This window comes from Aedes albopictus, unplaced genomic scaffold (assembly GCF_035046485.1).
Source record: "Aedes albopictus strain Foshan unplaced genomic scaffold, AalbF5 HiC_scaffold_9, whole genome shotgun sequence".
NCBI classification, from domain to species: Eukaryota; Metazoa; Arthropoda; class Insecta; order Diptera; family Culicidae; genus Aedes; species Aedes albopictus.
In genome coordinates, this window is record NW_026917753.1 from 178,605 (window position 1) to 202,150 (window position 23,546).

General features: G+C 38.8%; 1 protein-coding gene across 1 annotated transcript in view; it reads left to right on the plus strand.

Moving 5' to 3' along the window:
* LOC109414188 (tyrosine-protein phosphatase 69D) overlaps positions 1-13,055 on the plus strand; it is a 34,719-nt gene extending 21,664 nt beyond the window's left edge. The window contains exons 3-10 of the mRNA XM_062844087.1: positions 1,573-3,434; positions 10,487-10,723; positions 10,795-11,053; positions 11,115-11,700; positions 11,760-12,080; positions 12,143-12,295; positions 12,360-12,650; positions 12,714-13,055. Coding sequence (XP_062700071.1) covers positions 1,573-3,434; positions 10,487-10,723; positions 10,795-11,053; positions 11,115-11,700; positions 11,760-12,080; positions 12,143-12,295; positions 12,360-12,650; positions 12,714-13,016 — 4,012 coding nt within the window. The 3' untranslated portion in view covers positions 13,017-13,055. The remainder of the gene's footprint in view (positions 1-1,572; positions 3,435-10,486; positions 10,724-10,794; positions 11,054-11,114; positions 11,701-11,759; positions 12,081-12,142; positions 12,296-12,359; positions 12,651-12,713) is intronic.
* Positions 13,056-23,546: the final 10,491 nt, after the last annotated feature.

Genomic DNA, 23,546 nt, shown 5'->3' on the forward strand with positions numbered 1-23,546 from the left:
CGTAGGTTATAAGAAGAATGTTGAATTGTATATACCTGAATGGAATAAAGAGTGTGGCGGTTGCTGATTGAGGTATCAGTCGGCAGCCGTCTAGTTTGATGGAAGATGTCTAGCGTTTTATTTTCATTGTAATTTAGAAACAGGCATCGACGGAGCTAGCCTCGCTATGGCCTGCGTGGCCATGGTGGACTAGCTTCCAACAGTTTTGTCGAGATCTTCCTGATAGATCTACTTCTGGAGAGATTTGAATGAGGAATAATTAATTCCTCAAGATTTATTAGCAACCGCCAATCTTTACCCGAGCAGAAGGGAATGGCAACAGCATAATAAAATGTGTTATTTTGGAAAAATAACTGAGTAGCGGAAAGAGTTATTTTCATGTTACTTACATAACATATCCTGTTATAAACTTGTCAAAATATCAAATGATATAACAAAAAAATGTTCCTGGAAGATCTGTTTAATAACATGTTTTGCTAGTTTCAATAACAACTTAATAACAGCGAATTTTGAAAATATTTCAATAACAAATTTTGATATGAATACGTTATTGATAACAATCTGAAAACAATTTTTTTTCTGTTGCGGATAGGAACTCCTCCAAAGTCCCATATGTATTCAATGGGATACGCAGCAATAGGATCTATTGTTAAATGTTTCATTCATAATTGGGACGCTATTATTGTCGCAAGCGATTTCTTATCGAAAACAGAGACAAACAATAGTTCTCGTTTATTTTCCAAACAATTTTCGATGAAAAACTACCGTAATTTTGAAACCCTTTATTAAGTGGTTCATTGTTTATAATATTAATTTACATTATTACCTCATTGATTGACACATTTATCCTAGTTAATCTAAGTGGGTTCGATGCAGTGAAATCAATAAAAATAAAATGTCTAAAAATAATCACTGGAGTTCTTGATGACTTATTTTTTTACATTTTTGTCGAAAATGTGTAGTTCGTCGTTGAATTCCACCAGTTGATCCAAAATGTTTCATGGCTAACACTTATTACACTCTCTATTTTCGTATTCATACCTAACTGAAACTGGAAAAAAACAGGTATACTTTTCAAAGTGCTTATAAAACAAAAGGCTGATAAGTTGGCACTGGAACGTAATATCAGTAAGAAGAGGAACTGATGACAAAATAATATTTTCTCTTACAGTTCCTCACGGAGTGCTGTAAACAACGAAAATCTCGAATGGTGTAGTTTTGATTGCAAAGCTAGTTATGTTGTAATATTTATGATCAAATATTTGTACTAGTCTCAATGACACAATAATAACTGAACTTGTGCTACAACAAAACATGTTATTGAAATGTAATTTAAAGAAAATATACCAAGAGCATGATCATAACAAAATAAGATTGCCCATCAGAACATGTTATGGAACGGTGATGACTTAATAAGTTAATAATAACAAACCGAGATATAAAACAGGTTTTGTGATTCCGTTGTTATTATTTTGATATTTTCCTCTGCTCGGGCACCACTTAAATAAACCAAATCGTTCTCGTATACACCAATTTTAACACTATTTTTTATTCTCAAAAAACTCTTTACAGCGCAAAAATCTCCATCATAATCGTGGACACGGAGGCTGATGTTGAGAAAATATCCGGCGGCTCCGACGGTAAATCCCCTGAGGGTGACACCACTGAACTACCAGAGGTGACCACAAACACGGCCATTACTACGCTAACCATACACAACTTTTCGAAAACCGACGCCGGTAACTACACATGTCGAGGTGCAGACAACAGCGTCCTCTCCCGGTACGCTGTCCGGGAAGTGATACTACCAAAGATTACCGCCTCCAGCTCGGGGCGAACGAAAATCAAACAGCAAACCAAGGCCCAACTGTACTGCGTGATACAGATGTATCCGCTGGAGTATTTTAACAATTCGATTCAATGGTTCAAAGAGGACGATACCACCGAAAACAGCTTTCTGAAGAACACGGAAGTGAAGGTTTTGAATGGGACTCACGTGAACGTGACACTAACCATCAAAGATGTGAGCAAAACGCATAATGGAACTTACTCTTGCAATGTTGGTCCATCTGCCATGCTGGACGAAAACTCAGCTACTGATAAGAAATCGATGGCTTTGCTTGTTCTTGACAAACCTCAAGTGTCGATTGATTATGTTAAAGCGGTTGGGGCAAACAAGATCTACCTGAACTGGACCGTCAACGATGGAAACGATCGCATCAAACATTACATGGCGCAGTTCATGAAGAAAGGCGATTCTACATTTACGTATTATGAAAACCGCATTGACGGATCAAACACTTCATTTGTGTTGGAGAAATTCGCGCCCTCTACGGATTACGAGATTAAGCTGACCGCCCAAAATGGTCAGGGTAGTGGCCCACCTTCGCCGTCGGTGAAGGTTCGAACACTGGACAGCGATCCAAGTTTTACTCCGGCCGTAGAAGTGAAGGGTAATACCCACTCGACTATCACTATAGGATGGGCACCTCCGCCAGCCGATCTACTGGAATACATTCAGTACTACGACATGACGGTTTCAGTCGCGGGCGAGAATTCTTCCAAATGGGAAACCTATTACCCGCAGAACAGTCGCAACCTTCCGTATATGTTTGACAACCTAGACACCGCCACAGAATACAGTTTCCGCGTACGGGCCTGCAGTGAGCTTGCAAAAGCTTGCGGTAACTGGTCCGAAGAAGTAAACGGAACCACCAGCGACAGTATCGCATCAGAACCGTTGAACCTGAACATCTCTTGTATACACTATAATATCTCACGTCGCTCCTCAGTTCGGGTTCATTGGGATCCACCGAAGAAACCTAACGGAAAAGTTATATCATACCAAGTCATTCTGGACGGATTGTCACAGTACCGTAGCGAGCACGGTATATTGAAGAACGAGACGTACGGACCCAAGATCAAGAACGTACAGGCACAGTACACGAAAACCGAGTACGACGGCATACTGCCCAACACAAACTACACCGTTCGAGTAGCTGCAGTCACTCGGACGAAACGTCCGGGAGACGTTGCCTCTGCGACGTGCACCATGCCGGCAACTACCCCGGAGAACATCGGCCGAATGATGTGGGGTAAGCTTCGCACCGAGGACAACCAGTGGATCTTCAAGCTCTTCCTGCCACGGGTCTCCGAGCGCAACGGGCCCATCTGTTGCTACAAGGTCTACCTGACGCGGCTAGGCAAACGGAACAACTCGCTGCCCGTGCCGGAGACCATCCCGGTGACGAGCTATGCGGACGTCCATTCGATCAACAACACCCACGGCGGGACCTACCTGGCGGAAGTGTTCACGACGTTGAACTACAGCTCGGAGGTGTTTTTGGGCGATGGGCGGAATAACGAGTACCACAATTTGGATCTGTGTCCGCAGTGCCTGCACAAGCGAGCCCCACCGATGGAGAAATCTAGTGGTGAGTGAATACTGTATTGAAGAGTGTTCAGTTGGTTTTAGAGGTATTTAGTTGGGTTTCATATCTTTCGAAAAAAGCTCCATAGACAAAATGTAGAAAGGACTAAGACCGATTACACTGATGATCGAGACAAGAGTTCAATAAATGAAGAAATGCTAGTATATGAATTACATTTTCGACCTTCTGTCTTTTGGCCGTTTGTCCTACGTCCTAGTATTAACAGGGGTTTTCAACGAGTTATATAAAAACCATTCTATGAAACTCCAAAAACCCTCAGAAATCTTTTTTAACCTTTTTGGAACGCTTCTGAAACACGCTGGTTCCAACTAAAGATGTCTATGTTATATTGATTGTTATTTTGCGTCGGACTAAAAATAACCCTACTCCAATGGATAGTTTTGATAGTTCGATATGTTTTGTTCTGAATAGTTTGGCTTTTTATTCCAAAAGGCTGCTCGTCTATTGAATTTTGGATGGGGCTGTTATATTTTGACAAATGATAAATAAACTAAATCTAAATAGCTCACAGCCTTAAAAACACCATGAAACTTCTATTTAAAAAAAAACTGAAACCACCTACATATAACGTTCAGAACCTTTCTGAAATCCCTGAACCTTCTTATTTCAGAGAGTTTCAAAGGCTTTCGGGAGTGTTGAACAGATTTTCAGGCGCTTTCAGGGAGGTTTTGACCATCAGGGATTCCTACAGAAGTTTCTTTAGAGACTAGATTCCTTCAAAGATTACTCTACGTTTAATTCCTATTAGGGATTTCTGCAGAAGTTCCTTGAGAGACCTCTTCAGGAATTTATTTAGAGATGTCTCCAGTAGAACCTGAACAGATTCATTCATCCTCCTGAATGCCGGGAATGCCCCCAGGAGATCCATCTGTGATACATACAGAAGATTCTTCAGGGATTCCCAAAGGAGGTTCTTCAGAGATTAATCCAGAAGTTACTGCAGAGATTCCTCCAGGAATTTCCTTCAGAAATTCCTTCTATTTCTGTTTGCCGTTACGTCCCAACTGGGACGAAGCCTGCTTGTGGCTATAGGGCCTCTAGAATTTCAATCAGGGATTTCTCCTGAACATTACATCAAGGATTTCTACAGGAGTTCCTTCTGGGATCTCGCCTAGAATTTCTTCAAGAATCTCTTCTGGAATTCCTTCAGGGATTACCCCAGGAGAACTTGCAGGAGTTCCTTCAAGGATTTCTCCCGATATTCTGTCAGCTATTTCTCCCCTGGAGTTGCTTCTGAGATCCCTCATGGAATTTCTTGGATGAAGAAGAGTAGATTACAAGAGGATATAAAGACTACCATAGAGTTGAAATAAATTCATCTTGGTTTTTGGACGGTTCTCAAAACCACTTGAAAGCAAATAAGGCTTCAAATTCTTGCTTGGAAAAGGATCCCTCTTGAAAATCATCCGGGGATTCCTTCGGGATGCTTCATAGAGATTTTTCAGAGATTCTTTCAAAAGTTTTTGAGGAATTTCTTCAGTAGTTGCTTATGATATTCCTTCAGGAGTTCCTCCAGGAATTATTTCAGGAGCTCCTTCGAGTATTTCTGCAATATAATAGTAGTAGTTCTTTCAGGGATTGCTCCAAAAGTTCTAAGATGATTCTCGGATGCCTCCACGTTTTCATCAGGAATTCCTTCATGAGTTCCCATCACTATTCCAACAGGAGTTCTCTCAGGTATTCCTTCAGAAGTTCCATCAGACATTCTTTCAGGAGAGTTCAGGGATGCCACCAGGAAGGAGATCCATCAGGTAATCTTCCAGAAGTTCCTTTAAGAACTCCTACAAGAATGCCTACAGGTATTTGGCCAAGAGTTTCTTCAGAGATTCCTCCAGGAGTTTCAGAGGATTCGTACAGATAATTCTTCAGAGAGTCCTTTTGGAATTTCTTTAACGATTCCTTCAGCAGTTGTTACGGGTATAAATATTTGTTACAATTATAAGACAGAATAATTGTTTAATGTGTTATAAGTCTATTATTCGTGCGTTCTTTGTGATGTATGTTTTATTTTAACTTGTATATATCCCCATAATTTAAATGCATATTTATTGGGTTCTGTAAAAATAGAGGCCCATGAAATACAATCCCACTTTGATTGTCAACTTGCAGGCTATTTCGGGCAGCGGTCAAGTACTAGAGATTAAAACCTTTCCCTGCCACGGACTTCAAGTTGTTGAGCTCAAATATCGAACCCCGAAACAGAATGCTTGATTAGGAATAGTTTTCCTAGACAAAACTAAGCTATAAACACAGTAACAACTACTGTGGTGAACTAAAAGGCATACTGCCAACCAAAATACAATTCCAGGATGACTGATGGACCCAAACCAATAAATGAAACCTCGTCATCCTGTGATCGGAAGATGTTATCCATCTGGATAACAGGGCACATTTATGTTATGTGTTGTGCTGCGTCAATTTGTGATGTTTCTAATTTGAGCATTTGTAAGGTTCTATATGTCGTGATGTTAATCCTTTGTAAAATAATTTATTTTCATTTATTCTTGTAACACAGTTCAATCAAAGATCTCTCTAGGATTTCCTTCATGGATCTCTTCAGGAACCCCATCAGAATTACTTACAGGAGGATCTAAGGATACCTCCAGAAGAAATCAGGGATTCCCCCAAAGTTTGTGAAGAGATTCCCACAGAAAATCATTCAGGGATTAGTCCAGAAGTTCCTTCTAAAATTCCTCTAGGAGTTTCTTTAGAGATTCTTCCAGGAGTTCTTTCAGTCCTCTAGAATTTCAATCAGGGATTCCTCCTGGCCGTTTCTTCAGGAGTTCCATCAAGGGTTCCTACAGGAGTTCCTTCTGGGATCTCGTCTAGAATTTCTTCAAGGATCCCTTCTGGTATTCCTTCGGGGATCACCCGATATTCTGTCACCTATTTCTCCCTTGGAATTGCTTCTGAGATCCCTCCTGGAATTTCTTCACCCAAGTAACATTTTCAAGTTGAGTAGATCACATAAGGTTATAAACACTACCATAGAGTTAGAATAAATTCATCTTGGTTTTCAGACGGTTCTCAAAACCTCTTGAAAGCAAATAGGTCATCAAATTCTTGTTTAAAAAAGGATCTCTTCCGTGGCTGGGCTTCGTGGCCGTGCGGTTAGCGGCGTCAGTCGTCTATGCGTTTCGTAAGCCTCGGAGTGCGGGTTCGATTCCCGCTCCAGTCGGGGAAAACTTTTCGTCATTGGGCCACTGGGTGTTATGTGTGTTGTCCGTTGTCTCGTGTTGGTAATGTTCAGTCTGTGCCGCCTCTGGCTGAAGACGGTGTAGTGTCTTTTTTTATATCATTCGGGGATTCCTCTTGGAATTTCTTCGGGATGCTTCATAGAGATTTTTCAGAGATTCTTTCAAAAATGTTTGAGGAATTTCTCTAGTAGTTGCTTCCGATATTTCTTCCGGAGTTCCTCCAGGGATTAATTCAGGAGCTCCCTTGAGGATTTCTGCAATATATTAGTAGTAGTTCTTTCAGGGATTGCTCCAAAGGTTACTTCAGGGATGTCCCCAGTAGTTCCAGGAGGATTCTGGGATGCATCTAGGTGTTTCATCTGGGATTACTTTAGAAGTACCACCGAATTTTTCATAGGTATTCCTCCGAAAGTTCCTTCAGATATACTTTCAGGAAGATTCAGGGATGCCTCCAGGATTCATCAGGATCTCTTCCAGAAGTTCCATCAGGAATTCCTACAGAAGTTGCTACAGGGATAGGTCCAGGAGTTTCTTCAGAGATTCCTCCAGAAGTTTCAAGGATTTGTACAGATGATTCTTCATAGATTCCTCCTAGAATTCCTTCAGCGATTCATTCAGAAGTTCAATCAGATATCTCTCCGGAAGTTTCTTCAGGGATCTCTCCAGGATTAGAAGTTCTTATAGGATGATCTAAGGATACTTCCAGGAGAATGAAGGGATTCCCCCAAAGTTTCTTAAAAGATTCCTACAGAAAATCAAGTTCCCTTTAAGATTCCTCCGGGAGTTTCTTTAGGGATTCTTCCAGGAGTTCTTTCACGGATTATTACTGGATTTCTTTCAGAGATTTTTCTAGGAGGATTCAGAGATTCCTTCAAGAATAACATCAGAGATTTATGCAGAAGTTCCTTCAGAAATTCCTACAAGAATTCTTTCAGGGATTTTCCAAGGAGGTCCTTCAAGCATTTCTTTAGGACTATAATCAGACATCTCTCCAGGATTTCCTCATGGAGTTTCTACAAGCATACCACCAAAATTTCATTCACGGAATCTTCCAAGTTTTCTTTCTGGAATTCCTAGACGAAGTTTTGTTGGGAATTCGCCCGGAAAACTCTTTGGGGACTTCAACAGGTAATCCTTCGTGGTTTCGTCCTGGAAAATCTTCGGGGAGTAATCCTGAAATCCCTTTGAGGTTTCCTCCTGGAAATTCTTCATGGACTCCGCCTGGAAGTCCTTTAGGATTCCTCTTGAAAATCGTTCGGAGATTCATCCTGGAAATCCTTGGGAGATTTCTCCGGCAATTCCTTCGAGGATTCCTCCTGAAATTCCTTTAAGGACTTTTTTTATTCTTGATCACTTAACCTAATTTACAGCACTATTGTCCACTAGGGCACTACGTGAGCGATTTCATTTGACAGCTGCACTTACATTTTTGTACAGCGCCTATGTATTCTATTCTATTCTATTCTACTAGATCGAACTGATTGCCTTTCTGCTGCTTTCACTTTTCTGCTCTATGGTAGAATGATGAGCACAAGGATGATGATTCCATTTCCGGTCCGATTGGGGGTCCATTATGAGTAGCACTTCGCCGATGTCCAGGTATCCGGGTCCGTTTGAGTCATGGGGCTCAGAAGAGGGTCGATGTCAGTCGCTCTCGGGAGAAGAGCAACTAACGAAAAATTGCAAGTGTCGGGACTGGGAATCAAACCCATGACCATCCGCATATGAAGCGAACGTGTAACCAACTACGCCACGGACCCCGACAGTTTAAGGACTTCTCCAAGAATTTCTTCGGCGATTTCTCCTGAAACTCCTCCGGGGATTACACCTGAAAATCCTTCGGAGATTCTTCCTGGAATTCCTTCAGGACTTCTCAGGGGACCTCAGAGGGTTTTTTCTCGAATTCCATTGGAAATACCCGCTGGGTTTGTTTTGAGGATTCGTGCAGAAATTCTTTTTGGGTTCCTGCAGGAATTCCTTTGAGAATACCTGCTGGTATTCATGGGGGAACTTCCGCTAAATCATTCAGAAGTTTCTAAGAGGATCCTTGAACTACTAGGGATTCCTGCAGGAATTATTCCAGAAGTTCCTTCAGGGAATTATCGACTAAATCTTTCAGAAATTCCTCTAGGAGTTTCTTCAAGGATTCCTCCTGCAGTTCCTTTAGGGTTCCTCTTGGAATCCTCTCGAGGATTTCTTCTGGAATTCCTTCAAAGATTCCTCATAGAAATCCTTCGGGGTTTTCTAAGTCTAAATAGTGCATTCAAATTATTAAATTCGGTCATGGTCAAATTTCGGTCACGCCAATTCGAGAAAGTTTCAGGGATTATCAGGGGCGGTTCAAGGGGTTTTAAGAGAATTTCAGAGGAGTTCCAGAAACGCTTTAAGGGGTTTCATATGCGTTTTAGGGCGTTCAAGGCGTTCCACGACGTTTCATGACGTTCCATGAGTTTGAAAGGGATTTTGGGAGTGTTTCAGAAGTTATTCCTCTCTCTCCTCTTCTTGGCGTAACGTCCTCACTGGGACAAAGCCTGCTCCTCAGCTTAGTGTTCTATGAGCACTTCCACAGTTATTAACTGAGAGCTTCCTCTGCCAATGACCATTCTGCATGTGTATATCGTGTGGCAGGCACGAAGATACTCTATGCCCAAGGAAGTCAAGGAAATTTCCTTTACGAAAAGATCCTGGACCGACCGGGAATCGAACCCGTCACCCTCAGCATGGTCATGCTGAATACCCGTGCGTTTACCGCCTTGGCTATATGGGCCCTATCAGAAGTTATTAGAGAGATTAAATAACCGCTAAGGAAGATTTCAATGGAGTAACAGATGGGTTTTGAAAGGGTTCTGTGGTATTTTAGGTGTTATCAGAACGTTTAAAAAGGTTTTAGTGAAGTTAAAGGGTTTTCGGGAGCATTTCAGAAGTTTTCAGAAGCATTCGGGAAGATTTCAAGAGCGTTTAAGAGAGTTTAAGAAGATTTTGAGGGTTTTCAGTAGTGTTTAGATGATTTCAGGGGCATTTTGGAGGGTTCAGAGCGTATCAAGGGGCTTCAACAATGTTTCAAGAAGTTTACAGGGGTTTCGGCAGAGATTTATGGGTTTTCGGGGTCCATAGTGCCTGAAATCTGTGAGCCCATGGTTAACCATAAACATCCTCTCTTTCTCTCTATGAACTCAGAATCCTGATATATCTGTCTTATGTTGTGTGACGCACAGGCTTGTTTTTGCACTGCTTTGAGTATACCGAAAAATCTCACCTGAAGTCCTTTAAAACCCTTTCTGAAACCCCCTTAGGGCTCATGAAGCCTCCTGAATGCTCTTGAAACCCCTGAAACTCTTTGAGGCCTCCTGAAACTCCCTGAATCTTCTATGAAACCTGCCCAAAACCCATTGAAGCCCCGTCAAACTTTCTGTAAACTTCCTATAACACTTTGAAATCCGAGATCCCATGAATCTTCCTGAAACTTACCTTAAACCCTCCTGAAACTTCAATGAATTTCCTTGAAACCTGTTAATTCCCCTCGATATATTCGGCCTTAAACCTCCCTAGAATACTCGGAAAATACACAAAACCTTTTTAAACCCTGAAGTCCCCTGAAACACTGAAACGCTCTGAAATTCTCTGAAAGCATTTCAAACCCCCATTAAAAACCCGGAAACTTCACAAAACTACCTGGAACCCCAAATATCTTTCAAACTACTTTAAAACCCAGTGAATCCCCAGAAATACCTATGTAGACCCCTGAAACCCCTAGAAACTCTATAAAACCTGCTAAGCCCTGTCTGAAACTGTCTATATAAAAGCATATGAAATCTAATCTCACGAAACCCCTTTCAGCCATTAACAAAGACGATGAGGCCCAGAACGCCTCGGTAGCCACGACGGCGAGCCCTCCGCCCATCCGTACCGGCAACGAAGCCGTTCCCGTTGAGGATCAGCTGAAAGTATCTAGTCACGACAAGCGGGAAACGAACGGATACCACGATCCGCATCTGGCACCTCCCCAGCTAGAAACGGCCTACGATGGCGTCCTGGATCCGTCCAGTAACTACACCGGGTTTGTCGAGGTCGTAGGTAAGTTAGGTTGTGGGTTACGCTGTAGATCGGGTAGTTCAATGAAGTCTCGGTTTTTGTTTCGATTTCAGTGAAAACCGACACCGACCATGGTCCACGGTACGTTTCGGCCTTCAGCGAATACTTCCAGGAGATGAACGCTGGAGCTCCACCGCCGAGCGAAAACGACGGCAAAGATCTCACTTTCATCCTCAACATAGTTATACAGATTTTATGCGGACTGATATTGATAGTTTTAATAGTCTTATTGACTCTCTGCCTCTTACACAAGCATTTCAGCAAGAACATCGCCCAGGAAGGCGAAGCCATCAGTCTGGGAGACTCGCTCAGGTATGTAACGTGAAGATCTTCCAAGTTGACGTGATTTGAACTGTACCTCAATGGATTTTAGGCGCGCTCTTTGTCACGGACGCAACGGCAATCCCCATCATCGACATTTGCTTGGAACAAACAGTGCCAAGCCACCGGTGCTTCCTCCAATTTCCAAGGAAGACCTCGTCAAAGCATACCTAGACAAACACAAGGACTCGGATTACGGATTCCAACACGAATTTGAACTACTGCCAGACAAGTTTGTCGATAGGACAACGAAGTATTCTGACTTGAAGGAGAACATGCACAAGAATCGGTATCCGGACATCAAATCGTACGACCAGACTCGGGTTAAGCTGTCTACAATGAACGGGATGTCCGGATCGGATTACATCAACGCAAACTTTGTCATCGGTTATAAGGAGCGCAAGAAGTTCATTTGTGCCCAGGGTCCGATGGACAGCACGATCATCGACTTCTGGCGCATGATTTGGGAGCAGCATTTGGAGATTATTGTCATGTTGACCAACCTGGAGGAGTACAATAAGACCAAATGCGCCAAGTACTGGCCGGAGAACATCAACGATTCCACCCAGTATGGAGACATATTGATAACATTCGCTTCGGATAGTTACTATGCAGATTATATCGTTAGAAATCTGAAGGTAGGTTCTTGGGTTGACGTTCTTGAAGTTTAGAGATATTGTAACGAATACCATTTTAGGTCACCAAGCGTAGCGTCAATTCGTCCGGCGAAGAAGTCGAAGACACCCGTTTCATCTCGCAGTACCACTATCTCACCTGGAAGGATTTCATGGCCCCGGAGCATCCCCAGGGCATCACCAAGTTCATCAAACGCATCAACTCGGAATACTCGTTGCAGCGCGGTCCCATCCTTGTCCACTGTAGTGCCGGCGTTGGCAGAACTGGAACATTTGTAGCCCTAGATTCACTCAGTCAACAGTTAAACGAGGAGGGCCAGGTGTCCATCTTCAACACCATTTGTGATATGCGATATCAAAGAAATTTCCTCGTACAGTCATTGGTAAGCTGGCTTGCTGCAGCTGTCCTGTTGAGAAGGTTTGCCAACATTTCCTTCAATTTTAGAAACAATACATATTTTTGTATCGAGCTCTCACCGAATTGGCGTACTTCGGGGACACGGAAATCGACCAAAAGTCGCTAGCCGCTACCGTAGAAAGTCTCAAGCAGCCATCCGCGGAGAATCCCGAAATCTGCAAGCTGGAAGCCCAATTCCAGGTAAATTGATCTCATTTCTGTGAATAACTATGTGATCCTAACTGTATTTCATCAACCCATTCAGCGGATAAAGGCGTTCCAGGAGGACAGCCGCAAAACGACGGCCATCGGCGGTTGCGAGGACAACAAGGCCAAGAACCGTTCCGAGCTGTGCGTGCCGTACGACAAGAACCGGGTAATTTTGGCGCCGATTCCGGGTCATGACAACTGCACCTACATCAACGCGTCTTTCATCGATGGGTACGACGATGAGAACAACTTCATCATAACGCAGGATCCGCTGGAGAACACCATCTTCGACTTCTGGCGGATGATCTTCGAGCAGAGGATAAAGACGATCGTCATGTTTTCTGAGGTTTGTTGGGAATGTTACTCAGGTTTCGAACGGGTCTCATTTCAAAATTTCCGACTCTTCCAGATCGGAGATGGTCCGAACAAGTGCCCACGGTACTGGGCCGACGAGGAGATGCAGTACGAGAATCTGCTCGTCACGTACATCCAAAGCGAAAGTGGCCCGTACTACACCAAGCGGGAGTTCACGGTGACGAACTGCAAGACGAAGGACACCATCCAGGTGACGCAGTTCCAGTACAATGGGTGGCCCACGGTCGAAGGCGAGGTGCCCGAGGTGACCCGCGGTATGATCGAGATCGTCAACCAGGCGCAGAAGCACAGCACCCAGCAGGAGGACATCTTCACCATTGCTGTTCACTGCAGGTAGGGTAGAAATCTTCTTCGTCATATGCGCTGATTTCCGTCATATCGGATGGAAAATGGCCAATAATAACAATCATGTACCTGTACCTTTTAAAAATTTACAACTTAGAAATCCCTCCAAATGATAAGACACATTTCAGGATTTCTTTCAGAAATTCATCCCGTGCTTTCTCCGGCAATTTATTCAAGAATTTCCCAAAGATTCCCTCAGAAACTCCTCTACAGCCTTATGACAAAAAAAAACTACCAATGATTCATTCGGAAAGTTTCTCCAAGGATTTTTTTTAAGTTTCTCATAGGGTTTAATGCAAATATAACACAAGCCATCCCTCCGAAAAAAAAAATAGTTTCAGAAGTCTTGCATGGATTGCTTCAGAAATTACCCAATGAATTTCACCAGAAATCCATTAGTGATTCCTTCAGAAAATCTTTCAGAGAGTTTTTAAGAAATTCTGCCGAGGATGTCTTCAAAGATTTCACTGAGTATTCTGCCAGGAAATCTTCTAGGGATTCCTTAAGAAAGTTCATAGTTCCCATTAGAATTTTCTTCAAAATTTCCAAGAGATTACACTAGAAATCAATTCAAGAACTCCTTTATAACATATTCTTTGGATTGCTTCCGAAATGCGCTACGGTATCTATAAAAATCCTCAAGGAATTCCCTTCAGAAAGTCTTCCATGTTTTCCTTTTGGAAGTTCTTTCTAAAACTTCTCCAAGAGAAATCTCTAGAGCAGCTTCTACGGCTTTCCTCGGAAATTCCTCCTTAGATTCTTTCAGAAATCCTTAGGAGATTCTTTCAAAAAATCAATCGTGGATTCCTTCAGAAATGCATTTAGCGATTTCTTCAGAAAATCAAAAGATCAGAATTCCTCCAGAAATTTCTCCAGAATTTCTCAAAAAAATCTTTCACAGACTCCTTAAGAATTTTTTCCAAAGTTCCTACAGAAATTCTTCCAGGAATTCTTTTCTTGGAAATTCCTCCATGTATTAGTCCAAGAATTCCTTCCAGAAATCTTTTATGGATTCCTTCTAAAATCGCTTCATGGATTCCTTCAGAAATTACTCCAGAAATTCAGTTTAAGAACCTACCCAAGGTTTCATTCAGAAACTCCTCCGGCGGTTTCTTTAGAAGTTTCTCCAAGGATTATTAAAGAAATATTTCCAGGGCTTTCTTCAGATATCACCTCAAGAATTTCTCAAGAATTTTTCCAGAATTCTAGGAAGATTTCCATGGGTGCCTTCTGAAAAACCAAAAGAAATTACTATACAAATTATTTAAGGCATTTGTTTAGTAAACCCGTCGGAAATTTTTCCATTCATTTATTAATTACCAAAAAATGTTTCTTCAAAAATTCATTCAAAGATTTTTTTCAAAAATTCTTCCAGTGGTTTCTTTAGAGTATCTTGCAGGGATTCCCATGGAAATTTGTTTAGATATTTCCTCGAGAAACATTTGGGTGAAAGTTCCAGTAAGAACATGTCCAGGGACTTCTTTGGGGATTCATCCAGAAAATTCTGTCTAAGAGTTCTGTCAGGAATTCTCCCAGGGATCCCTTAAGACAATTTACAATTTATAGTTTCATATAGAATTTACAATAAAAGTAAATTTAAGAACGCCTGTATAAACCTTCCTTGAAAATTATGTCACGCTTCCTATAAAAATCCAACAGGAATTCCCTTTAGAAAGCCTTCCATAATTTTCTTTTGAAAGTTCTTCTAGAAATTTATAAAAGAATTCTTCAGAAAAGCTTCTACGGCTTTCCTTAGGAATTTCTCCTTCAGAAAGCCGTAACAGAATTCTTTCGAAAAATCATCCACGGATTTCAAATGTTCAGAATTTCTTCAGAAATTTTTCGAATAATTTCTAAAAAAATCTTTCATGGACTCCTCTAGAAATTCTTACAAAGATTTCTTCAGAAATTCTTTTACGGATTCCTTCAATGAAAATTCTTTCAGAAATTTCTTAATAAACTTCCTTCATAATTTAATCCAAGGATTCTTTTAAGAAGGCTTTTATGGTTTCTTTCTAAAATAGCTTCATGAATTCCTTCAGAAACATGTCTGCCCAAGGAATCTTTCAGAAACTTCTCCAGCGGGTACTTCATAAATTCTCCTAGGAATTCTTAAAGAAATTCTCCAGGGCTTTTTCCGGATATTCCCTCAATAATTTCTCCAGAGATTTTTCCAAAAACTCTTTTAGGGAATTGCCATGGCCTCCTTCTAGAACTTCAACAGGAATATCTCTAGAAATTCTTAAAGGGATTCGTTTAGCATTACTTCAGAATTTCCTACACTTTTCTAGGTAAAAGAAAACTATTTTTTTATTTACATTTTTCCGCCCTCATGTGACAATGGAACTTCTTCTAAGAAATCCTTCTGAATGAAAAAAAATATTTCAGGGATTCTTTCAAAAATTTAATCCAGGCATTTTTCAGGAATTTATTCCTTTTGAAATTCCTCTACGACAATAAAAATAATGAGATATTCATTTCAAAATTTGCTTAAGGGATTTTTTCAGTTTCATATAATGAATTATTCAGAAATTTCAATAACCTTTCGTACGAAATTTCTCAAAAATTTTGCAAAAACGGCCTCAGAAATTCCTTTACGAATCCTTAAGTAATCATTAAATAATTCCCTCATAAATTCTTTGAGAGAAGGATTTATTCTTTAGAATGATAGGAGAAACATTCAAAAATTTCTCCAGCGATTCTTTCCGAAAATCTTCCACGGAAATTAAAAAAAAATCTGCCGGGAATGCCTTTGGAAGTTTTTCTGAGAGTTCCTTCAAGAATTCTTCAAGGGATTTGTTCAGAAAATTGATAATTTTCTTTGAAATTTCATGGCGATAACCCTAGAAATTAATTTCAAAACTCCTTAATAAAACCTTTTTTGGATTTCTTCCGAAATTGCTCCATGAATTCCTTTAGAAAATCCTCCTCCAAAATTCCCTTCGCGAAGTCTTCCTTGAATTCCATTTGAAAGTTTTTCTAGAACATCTTCCATGGGTTTCCTCAGAAATTGCTCTAGCTTTTTTCAGAAATCCGTACGAGAATTTTTAAAGGAAATCACACGTGGATTTTTTTTTAGAAACGCTTTCAAACGATTTTTTTTTTTAGAAAATCAAAAGTTCAGGATTCCGCCATAAATGTCTCCAGGGATTTCTTTAGAAAATCTTCCTCAGGCTCCTTCAGTTTTTTTAAAGTTTCCTTCAAAAATGTTTTCAGGGAATCCTCAATAAATTTTTCCAGTGCTTCTACCAGATATTCCCTCACGAATTTACCCAGATTTTTTCCAAGATGTTTTCCAAGAATTCTTTAAGGTAGGTATCTATGGATTCCTTCCGAAACGCCAAGGGGTTATTTTAGAAAATTGCCTTGGGATTCGTTTTAAACATCTTATTAAATTTCTCCATGGAATCTATAAGAAGTCCTATCAGAATTGAAACTCCTATAAATATATTACATGTTCTTTCAATGGTTATTAACAAAATTCTTCCAGTGGTTCAACATATTTTCCAGAGATTCCTTCAGAAATTCCAACAGATTTCTGAAGGATTGTTCAAGCAGCCTATCAGTGATTTGTTTAAGAACTGCTCCAGGTATTCCATTGAAAATGAATTGCATGCATGAATTTCTCGAGAAATTCTCGCATTAAATTTCAGTGGTTCAGACGAGAAGTCCTCCAGAGATTCCTGCAGGAGTGCAAGCAGATACTTCTTCAGTCATTCCCCCAGATATTCCTCAATGTATTTTTTCAGAACTTCTCTGGAATTTCCACTTCAAAGAACTCTTAGGGTTTTTCTACGGATTTTTTAAAGGAATTTATTGAGAAATATTTCCAAGGGATTTCTAAAGGAATTACTTTAGACAAATATCTGGAGTATTTTCTAGGGTTCTTTACAGAAGCTTATCTGGGCGTTTTTTAGTATTTTTACAGGAATACGTCCACAGGTTGCTCTAGGATTACTTTCAGGAAACACTTCAAGAATTTGTTTTAAAAAATCTACAGGATTTTTTCTAAAAAATCCTGAATAAACTTTTCTTGGGATTCCACCAAGGGCTTACCTAACAGATTCACCAGATATTTCTTCAGAAATTTCCTCAGACATTCCTCTTGGGATTCCTTCATGAATTTCCGTGGGATTTCTTCAGATATTCATCTAGAGATGCATTGAAGAGTAGGCACTTCCTGAGATTTCTACAGGTATTCTACTGGAAATTTCTTCCGATTTTTTTTTCGGGGATTCTATCAGAAATTGCTTCTTGTATTCCATTTGAAATTCATGTGGAGATACCTTCAAATTAGACTGTCCCAAAAAAAATCGATGTTCGAAAAGTCAAGGTGCTCAACCCTTAAATGAAAGATATGCATATTTGAAGCATTTTTGTAGAACATTTCGATTTTCTAAAAAATCGTTTAGAGGTTCCGCCAGAGCGATTTTTAAAAAATGACCTTTTTTCATGAAAATTCTCAAAAAAATATTTTTTTCGTAATATTTTTTCAACTTGTGAATTTTTTTAATATTTTTATATTTTTCTATGGACCTATAGGCATTCTTTATGGGTATAAGTTTTAGAAATTATGTGTTTATATTGACGGCAGAACCTTTTTTGTGCTGATAAAAAGTTTATTTTTTAAGCCTTTTTCTTCAAAATTTGCTAAAAAAAATACATGTACTATTTTTTATTTTAAACTCTGGAAATTTCATCTGATAGTACTATTCATATGCGGCATTTCTCTAAAAAAAGATTTAAAATATCTTGTCTAGAAGCTGAGATATTACGCTTTTAGTGAATGGACAATTTTTCAAATATTTGCAAAACTTTGTATGTTGGTCTTTGTGCCACCCTAATGTATGTATATTAAAAAAGGTTAGGCTTAAAATAAAAGCTTTACTTGTTAAATGGTTCCAACATGGATTGTTTTACATTCTGGGATGGTTGGCAGTAGATTCATGAAAGGCTTTTATGTGAAAAACTACAACATTGACGGGTGTCGTGATTACTGGTAGAGACGTATTAAGTTCAAGATTATTTCATGGAAACCCCGACTACTGCGCCTTTTTTTGTTAAGTAGGAATAACCATTCAATTCAGAGATTACGTAACGGTGATGAAATCATTAAAAAACCTAATAAAGCCAAGATAGATTCTAAATGGGCTTTTTTTATACAATAGACCAAATTTAGTTTTCGTGGAAATAAGTGAATTTTTCATCTTAAACATTGCAGGTAGAATCAACTCTGTTTTTTTCAATTCAACACAAATTTAGAATGCAAACAGTATGGGAGGAATATGTATGCATTTAAATTACAAAAAAAATGTAAATTGTGAAAAATGCTGTTTCTCTGTTAAATTTTACACTAGGTCTTGTAATCACATTCAAATCACGACTTAGGAAGTTCAGAACTTTCCACAGTTTTGTAAATCCAATTCTTAAGCTCTATTAAAAAGCAAAACTTCAGACAAATCAATGCATCAGTAAGTGTCAAGGTAAAGGCACAATTTTCAAATTGGACGATTTCATATGAAATTCGGCATTGTGGTGCTTAGTTGATTGGAAAACGCCGTTTGTCATACAAAATTGCAAACTTTGAGATGCTATAACTATATTTTCCTCAATAAAATAAGTTCATATTTTGACACAAAATTACAAATAATGCTGAATTTCGCGTATGAGAAATACAAAACGTTTCTGATCACATATCTTGGCGCTGCAAGGCAACTAAAATGTACAAAACTGATCGGACAGTAACACACGTGTAAATCAAAGGGCTGCGTTGTCCGATCACTTCTTCATATTTTGATTGCCTTGTCACGCCCAAACTTGTGATCAGAAATTATTTATATTTTGTATACACAAAATTCAGCATATTTGGAGTTTCACGTGAAAACTTGAGATCTTGAAGCATTGAGGAATCAATGTTTGAACATCAGAAAACTAAGTACTTCCACAAAAGCTAAATATTGTCCCAACTAACATTTTTGCTGTACAAGAGCTTAATCAACCAATTTTACATAAGCGCTTGTTCCATAAGCTCTTATGCAACTACTTTTGTTAGTTGGGGTGTTTAATATTATAAATTTATTTAGAATCAACTTCTTAATCAGGTTTTTTATATTGATTTCGCCGGCATTATGTAACCACTGAATGGAATGATTATTCCTACTTAACAAAAAAAAGGCGCAGTAGTCGGGGTTTCCATGAAATAATCTTGAACTTAATACGTCGCTACCAGTAATCACGACACCCGTCAATGTTGTAGTTTTTCACATAAAAGCCTTTCATGGATCTACTGTCAACCTTCCCAGAATATAAAACAATCCATGTTAGAACCATTTAACAAGTAAAGCTTTTATTTAAAAAAAAAAAAAAGACAATAACACCGTCTTCGACCTTGCGGCCTCTACAGACTGAACATTACAAACATACGACAACGGACAACACATATAACACCCAGTGGCCCAGTGGAGAATTTTCCGTTCGACGAAAAGTTTTCCCCGACTGGAGCGGGAATCGAACCCACACTCCGAGGTTTACGAGACACCCAAACGACTGCCGCCGCTAACCGCTCGGCCACGAAGCCCACAAAGCCTAACCTTTATTAATATACAAACATTAGGGTGGCACAAGGACCAACATACAAAGTTTTGCAAATATTTGAAAAATTGTCCATTCACTAAAAGCGTAATATCTCAGCTTCTAGACAAGATATTTTAAATCTTTTTTTAGAGAAATGACGCATATGAATAGTACTATCAGATGAAATTTCCATAGTTTAAGATAAAAAATAGTACATGTATTTTTTTAGCAAATTTTGAAGAGAAATGCTTGAAAAATAGACTTTTTATCAGCACAAAAAAGGTTCTGCCGTCAATATAAGCACATTATTTCAAAAACTAATACCCATAAAGAATGCCTATAGGTCCATAGAAAAATATAAAAATATTAAAAAAATTCACAAGTTGAAAAAATATTACGAAAAAAATATTTTTTTGAATACTTTCATGAAAAAGGGTCATTTTTCAAAAATCGCCCTGGCGGAACCTCTAAACGATTTTTTAGAAAATCGAAATGTTCTACAAAAATGCTTCAAATATGCATATCTTTCATTTAAGGGTTGAGCACCTTGACTTTTCGAACATCGATTTTTTTTGGGACAGTCTACTTCAAATATATCTCCAGAGACTTTTTCAGATTTTAATGATTTTTTTTTTTCAGTAAGGGATAAGTTCAAAAGTTCTTCCATGGAGTTTTTCATAAATTCCTCTTAAAATTCATTTAAAAATCCTACATAGAATGGAAAATATTCCAAGAATTCCTCCAAAAAATCTTTGAGAAATTCCTTCAGGGTTCAGATATTTCACAGAGATTGTGTCAGAGTTGCTCAAAAAATAACTGAAAGAATTGGAAGAGTCCCTGAAGGAATTTCTAACTAAATACCTGGAAGATTGTCTAAAGTCATCCCTTGAAAGAAAAACTCCTGGCGATACAATTGGAGGTTCTCAGAAGAAGGTTTTAAGAATTTTCTGAAGGGATTCCAGGACAAAAGCTTAAGCAATTTCTGTAGTTATTCCTAGCAGAAATGACTTGAGAAATTTTTGGAAAAATATTTGCTGAAATCCGTGGAAGTATTTCCAAAAGAAACTTTTTAAAATGTATGCAAAAATTCCTTTTTTTTAATTTTTTTTTAAATTTTCGAAAAGTCCTGCAGAAACAAAAAAAAATCATCAATATAAATTTTAACGAATCTTCGAAAGAATACCTGAAAGAGCTAGGGAATCTTTTGATAAATTTCTGAAGCATCACCAGGAAAATGCCTGAAAAAAAATCCCTGACAAAAAGTCTAAATAAATCCTAAGCAATACCTGGGGCTACTTCTGGAGAAACCCTTAGGAATATCTCTTGAGAATATTCTAGATGAATTTCTAAATAAATGCCTGGAAGATTCTTTGAGCAATACCTGAAGAAACCTGTGCAGAAATCCTAACAATTATTTTTAAGGTATCTCCGAATCTTTGTGAAAAAAATCTCTTAAAATTGCATTTTTTGATGAAATTTTAAGGAAGAACTTTTGCTAAAATCATTCTAGGGAGTTCTGATTGATCCTGAAGGAATCCCTGAATAAATTTCTGGCAGTGTCTCTGGAGGTAATCGGGGAGGAAATGCTAAAGAAGTGCATGGGGAGAAAAACATTCTTAAATTAGTTCTCGATTAAATCTTTAAGAGTTCTTTCTGAATAAGTAAACGGAATTCCTACAAGAATGCCCTTTTCGCGGTAATTACAGAAAAAAAAACCTGAGGCAATAATTCATGAAGGGTTCCTCAGAATAATTCTTAATTGGGTGGCGTATTCAGGTTATTTCCATGGGGGCGTATCAATTAAAAGGGCGCCTGAAATCCAGAAACCATGAGTAACCAGCCCTGATTTTAGCATGACAGCACTGATATATTAAAGGATTTCTCCAGGAACTTTCCAAAGAACCACCAATAAACTTTTCTAGGAATTTCATCGAGGGTTTTCCAAGCCGTTTCTCGAGGTATTTAAATACGAATTTCTTCAGAAATTTCTTCTCGTATTCCTTCAAGAATTTTCCACTGATTTTTTCCGATAGTCCTCTAGAAATTTATTCAAGAGTACTTCCTGAGGTTTCTACAGGAATTCTACAGCGGATTTATTCAGAAATTCCTGATCAGATTCCTTCAGGGGTTTTTTCAAAAATATATCCAGCGACTTCTTCAGACTCTTGAGACTTTTTTTTCTGGAGTTTCGCCAATGGATTTCTATTGAAAGTTCTTCCATGGAGTTTTTCAGAAATTAAATTAAACATCGTACTCGAATTTTTTTCAAAAAATTTCTACAGGAATCCATTCAGAAATATCTCATGAGTTGTTTTTTCTATGGATCATCACAGAAACTTATTCAAGCGTTTGTCCAGGTATTTCTACAGGAGAAATTTGTCCACAGATTGCCATAAGAATACTTCCAAAAAAAAACTACCTAAGAATTATATTAAAGGGTTCCTGTAGGAATTTACCTGAAAACCTCTCAATAAACTTTTTCAGGAATTCCATCGAGGGATTCCCAAGTAATTTCTTCAGGTATTGATCCGGGAAGTGCTTCAGAAATTCCTCCTCGGATTCTTTCAAGAATTTCCCTCTGATTTCTTCCGATAGTCCGCTAGAGAATCATTCAAGAGTACTTTCTGTGATTTCTGCAGAGATTCTACATGAAATTTATTCAAAAACTCCTACTCGGCATACCAGAGGGAACTTCATGAGATACTTCCTGAATTCCTAGAAAAAAAAATCTCGAGAAACTTCTGGAGGAACTTTTTAAAGAATTCCAAGAAAAAAAAGATCGAGTAATTTCTATTAGAACTCTTGAAGAAATCCGTAGAAAAAAATCTGAAGGAATCCCTCAAAGTGCAGACAACGGTACTTGAAGAAAACCCTCAAAAAAATGTTGAGGGATTTCTGGAAGATTTTCTGAAGAAAGCTTTGGAATAACTCCAGGAAATACCTTTCCAGATGTTCTCTTTTTATTTTTCTTTAATGCTCCTGTAATTCCGTAAGAAATATCTCCTTGGATTGCTTCAGAGATTCCTGCTGTGATTGTTAAGCAATTGCTCCAAGGATTTTTTTCAGAAATTCTTTAGAAACTGTTCAGAATATCTCTTAAAGAATTCTTAAAATTCTTAAATTCTTAAGAAATCCCGGAAGGAATTCCTTAAAAACTCCTGGTGATATCTTTAGAGTTTAAAAAAAATCTTGCAAATTTTCCGAACGGGTTCCTGAACAAAAACTCTTGAAAAACTTTCTGAAGTTATCCCTGGAGAAAGTATTGATTGAATGCCTATGAGAATATCATAGGATACCTCCTGAATTCCTAGAAAAAAATCTTGAGAAACTTCAAAACACATTGCTTGAGAAATCTCTATTGGAATTCCTGGAGAAATCCGTCGAAAAATGTGTGAATCTCTTCCAAAGTGTCTTCCAAAGTGTCTGCAAAAATTGCAGACAAAGGTACTGGCAGAATCCTTGAAGAATTCCCTTAAAAAGTTTCTAAGAGGTCACTGAAGGATTTTCTGAAGGAATCCTTGGTGTAACTCCTGGAGATACCTCTGGAGGAGTTCCTAAATATAATTTTATTTGAAGTTGCTATGTTTGACTTTCTTTGAATTTCGACTGTTGAGAATTATGTTGGGAGGTATGGCGTTCAGTCTTTGGAGGAATAACTCAAAAACAGATTCTTAAGCTTTTATTCGACATTTCGGTCGCTATATTGCGCCTTCTTCTGGGAATTAACTATGCTCCGTTTTTTCGTCCGTATGAGCCCACAGTATGAGAATCTTTCAAGAAATTCCTGAAGCATCACTGAAAATTTTCTGAAAGATAGGTGTGACTGAATCCTGAGCAATCCCTAGAGGAACTTCTGAAGGAACCCCTAGAAGAACTTCCAGAAGAATCTCTGAATAATTTCCTTGAAGATCCTCTACATATATACAATAATGAGTTTGAATTTTCTTTG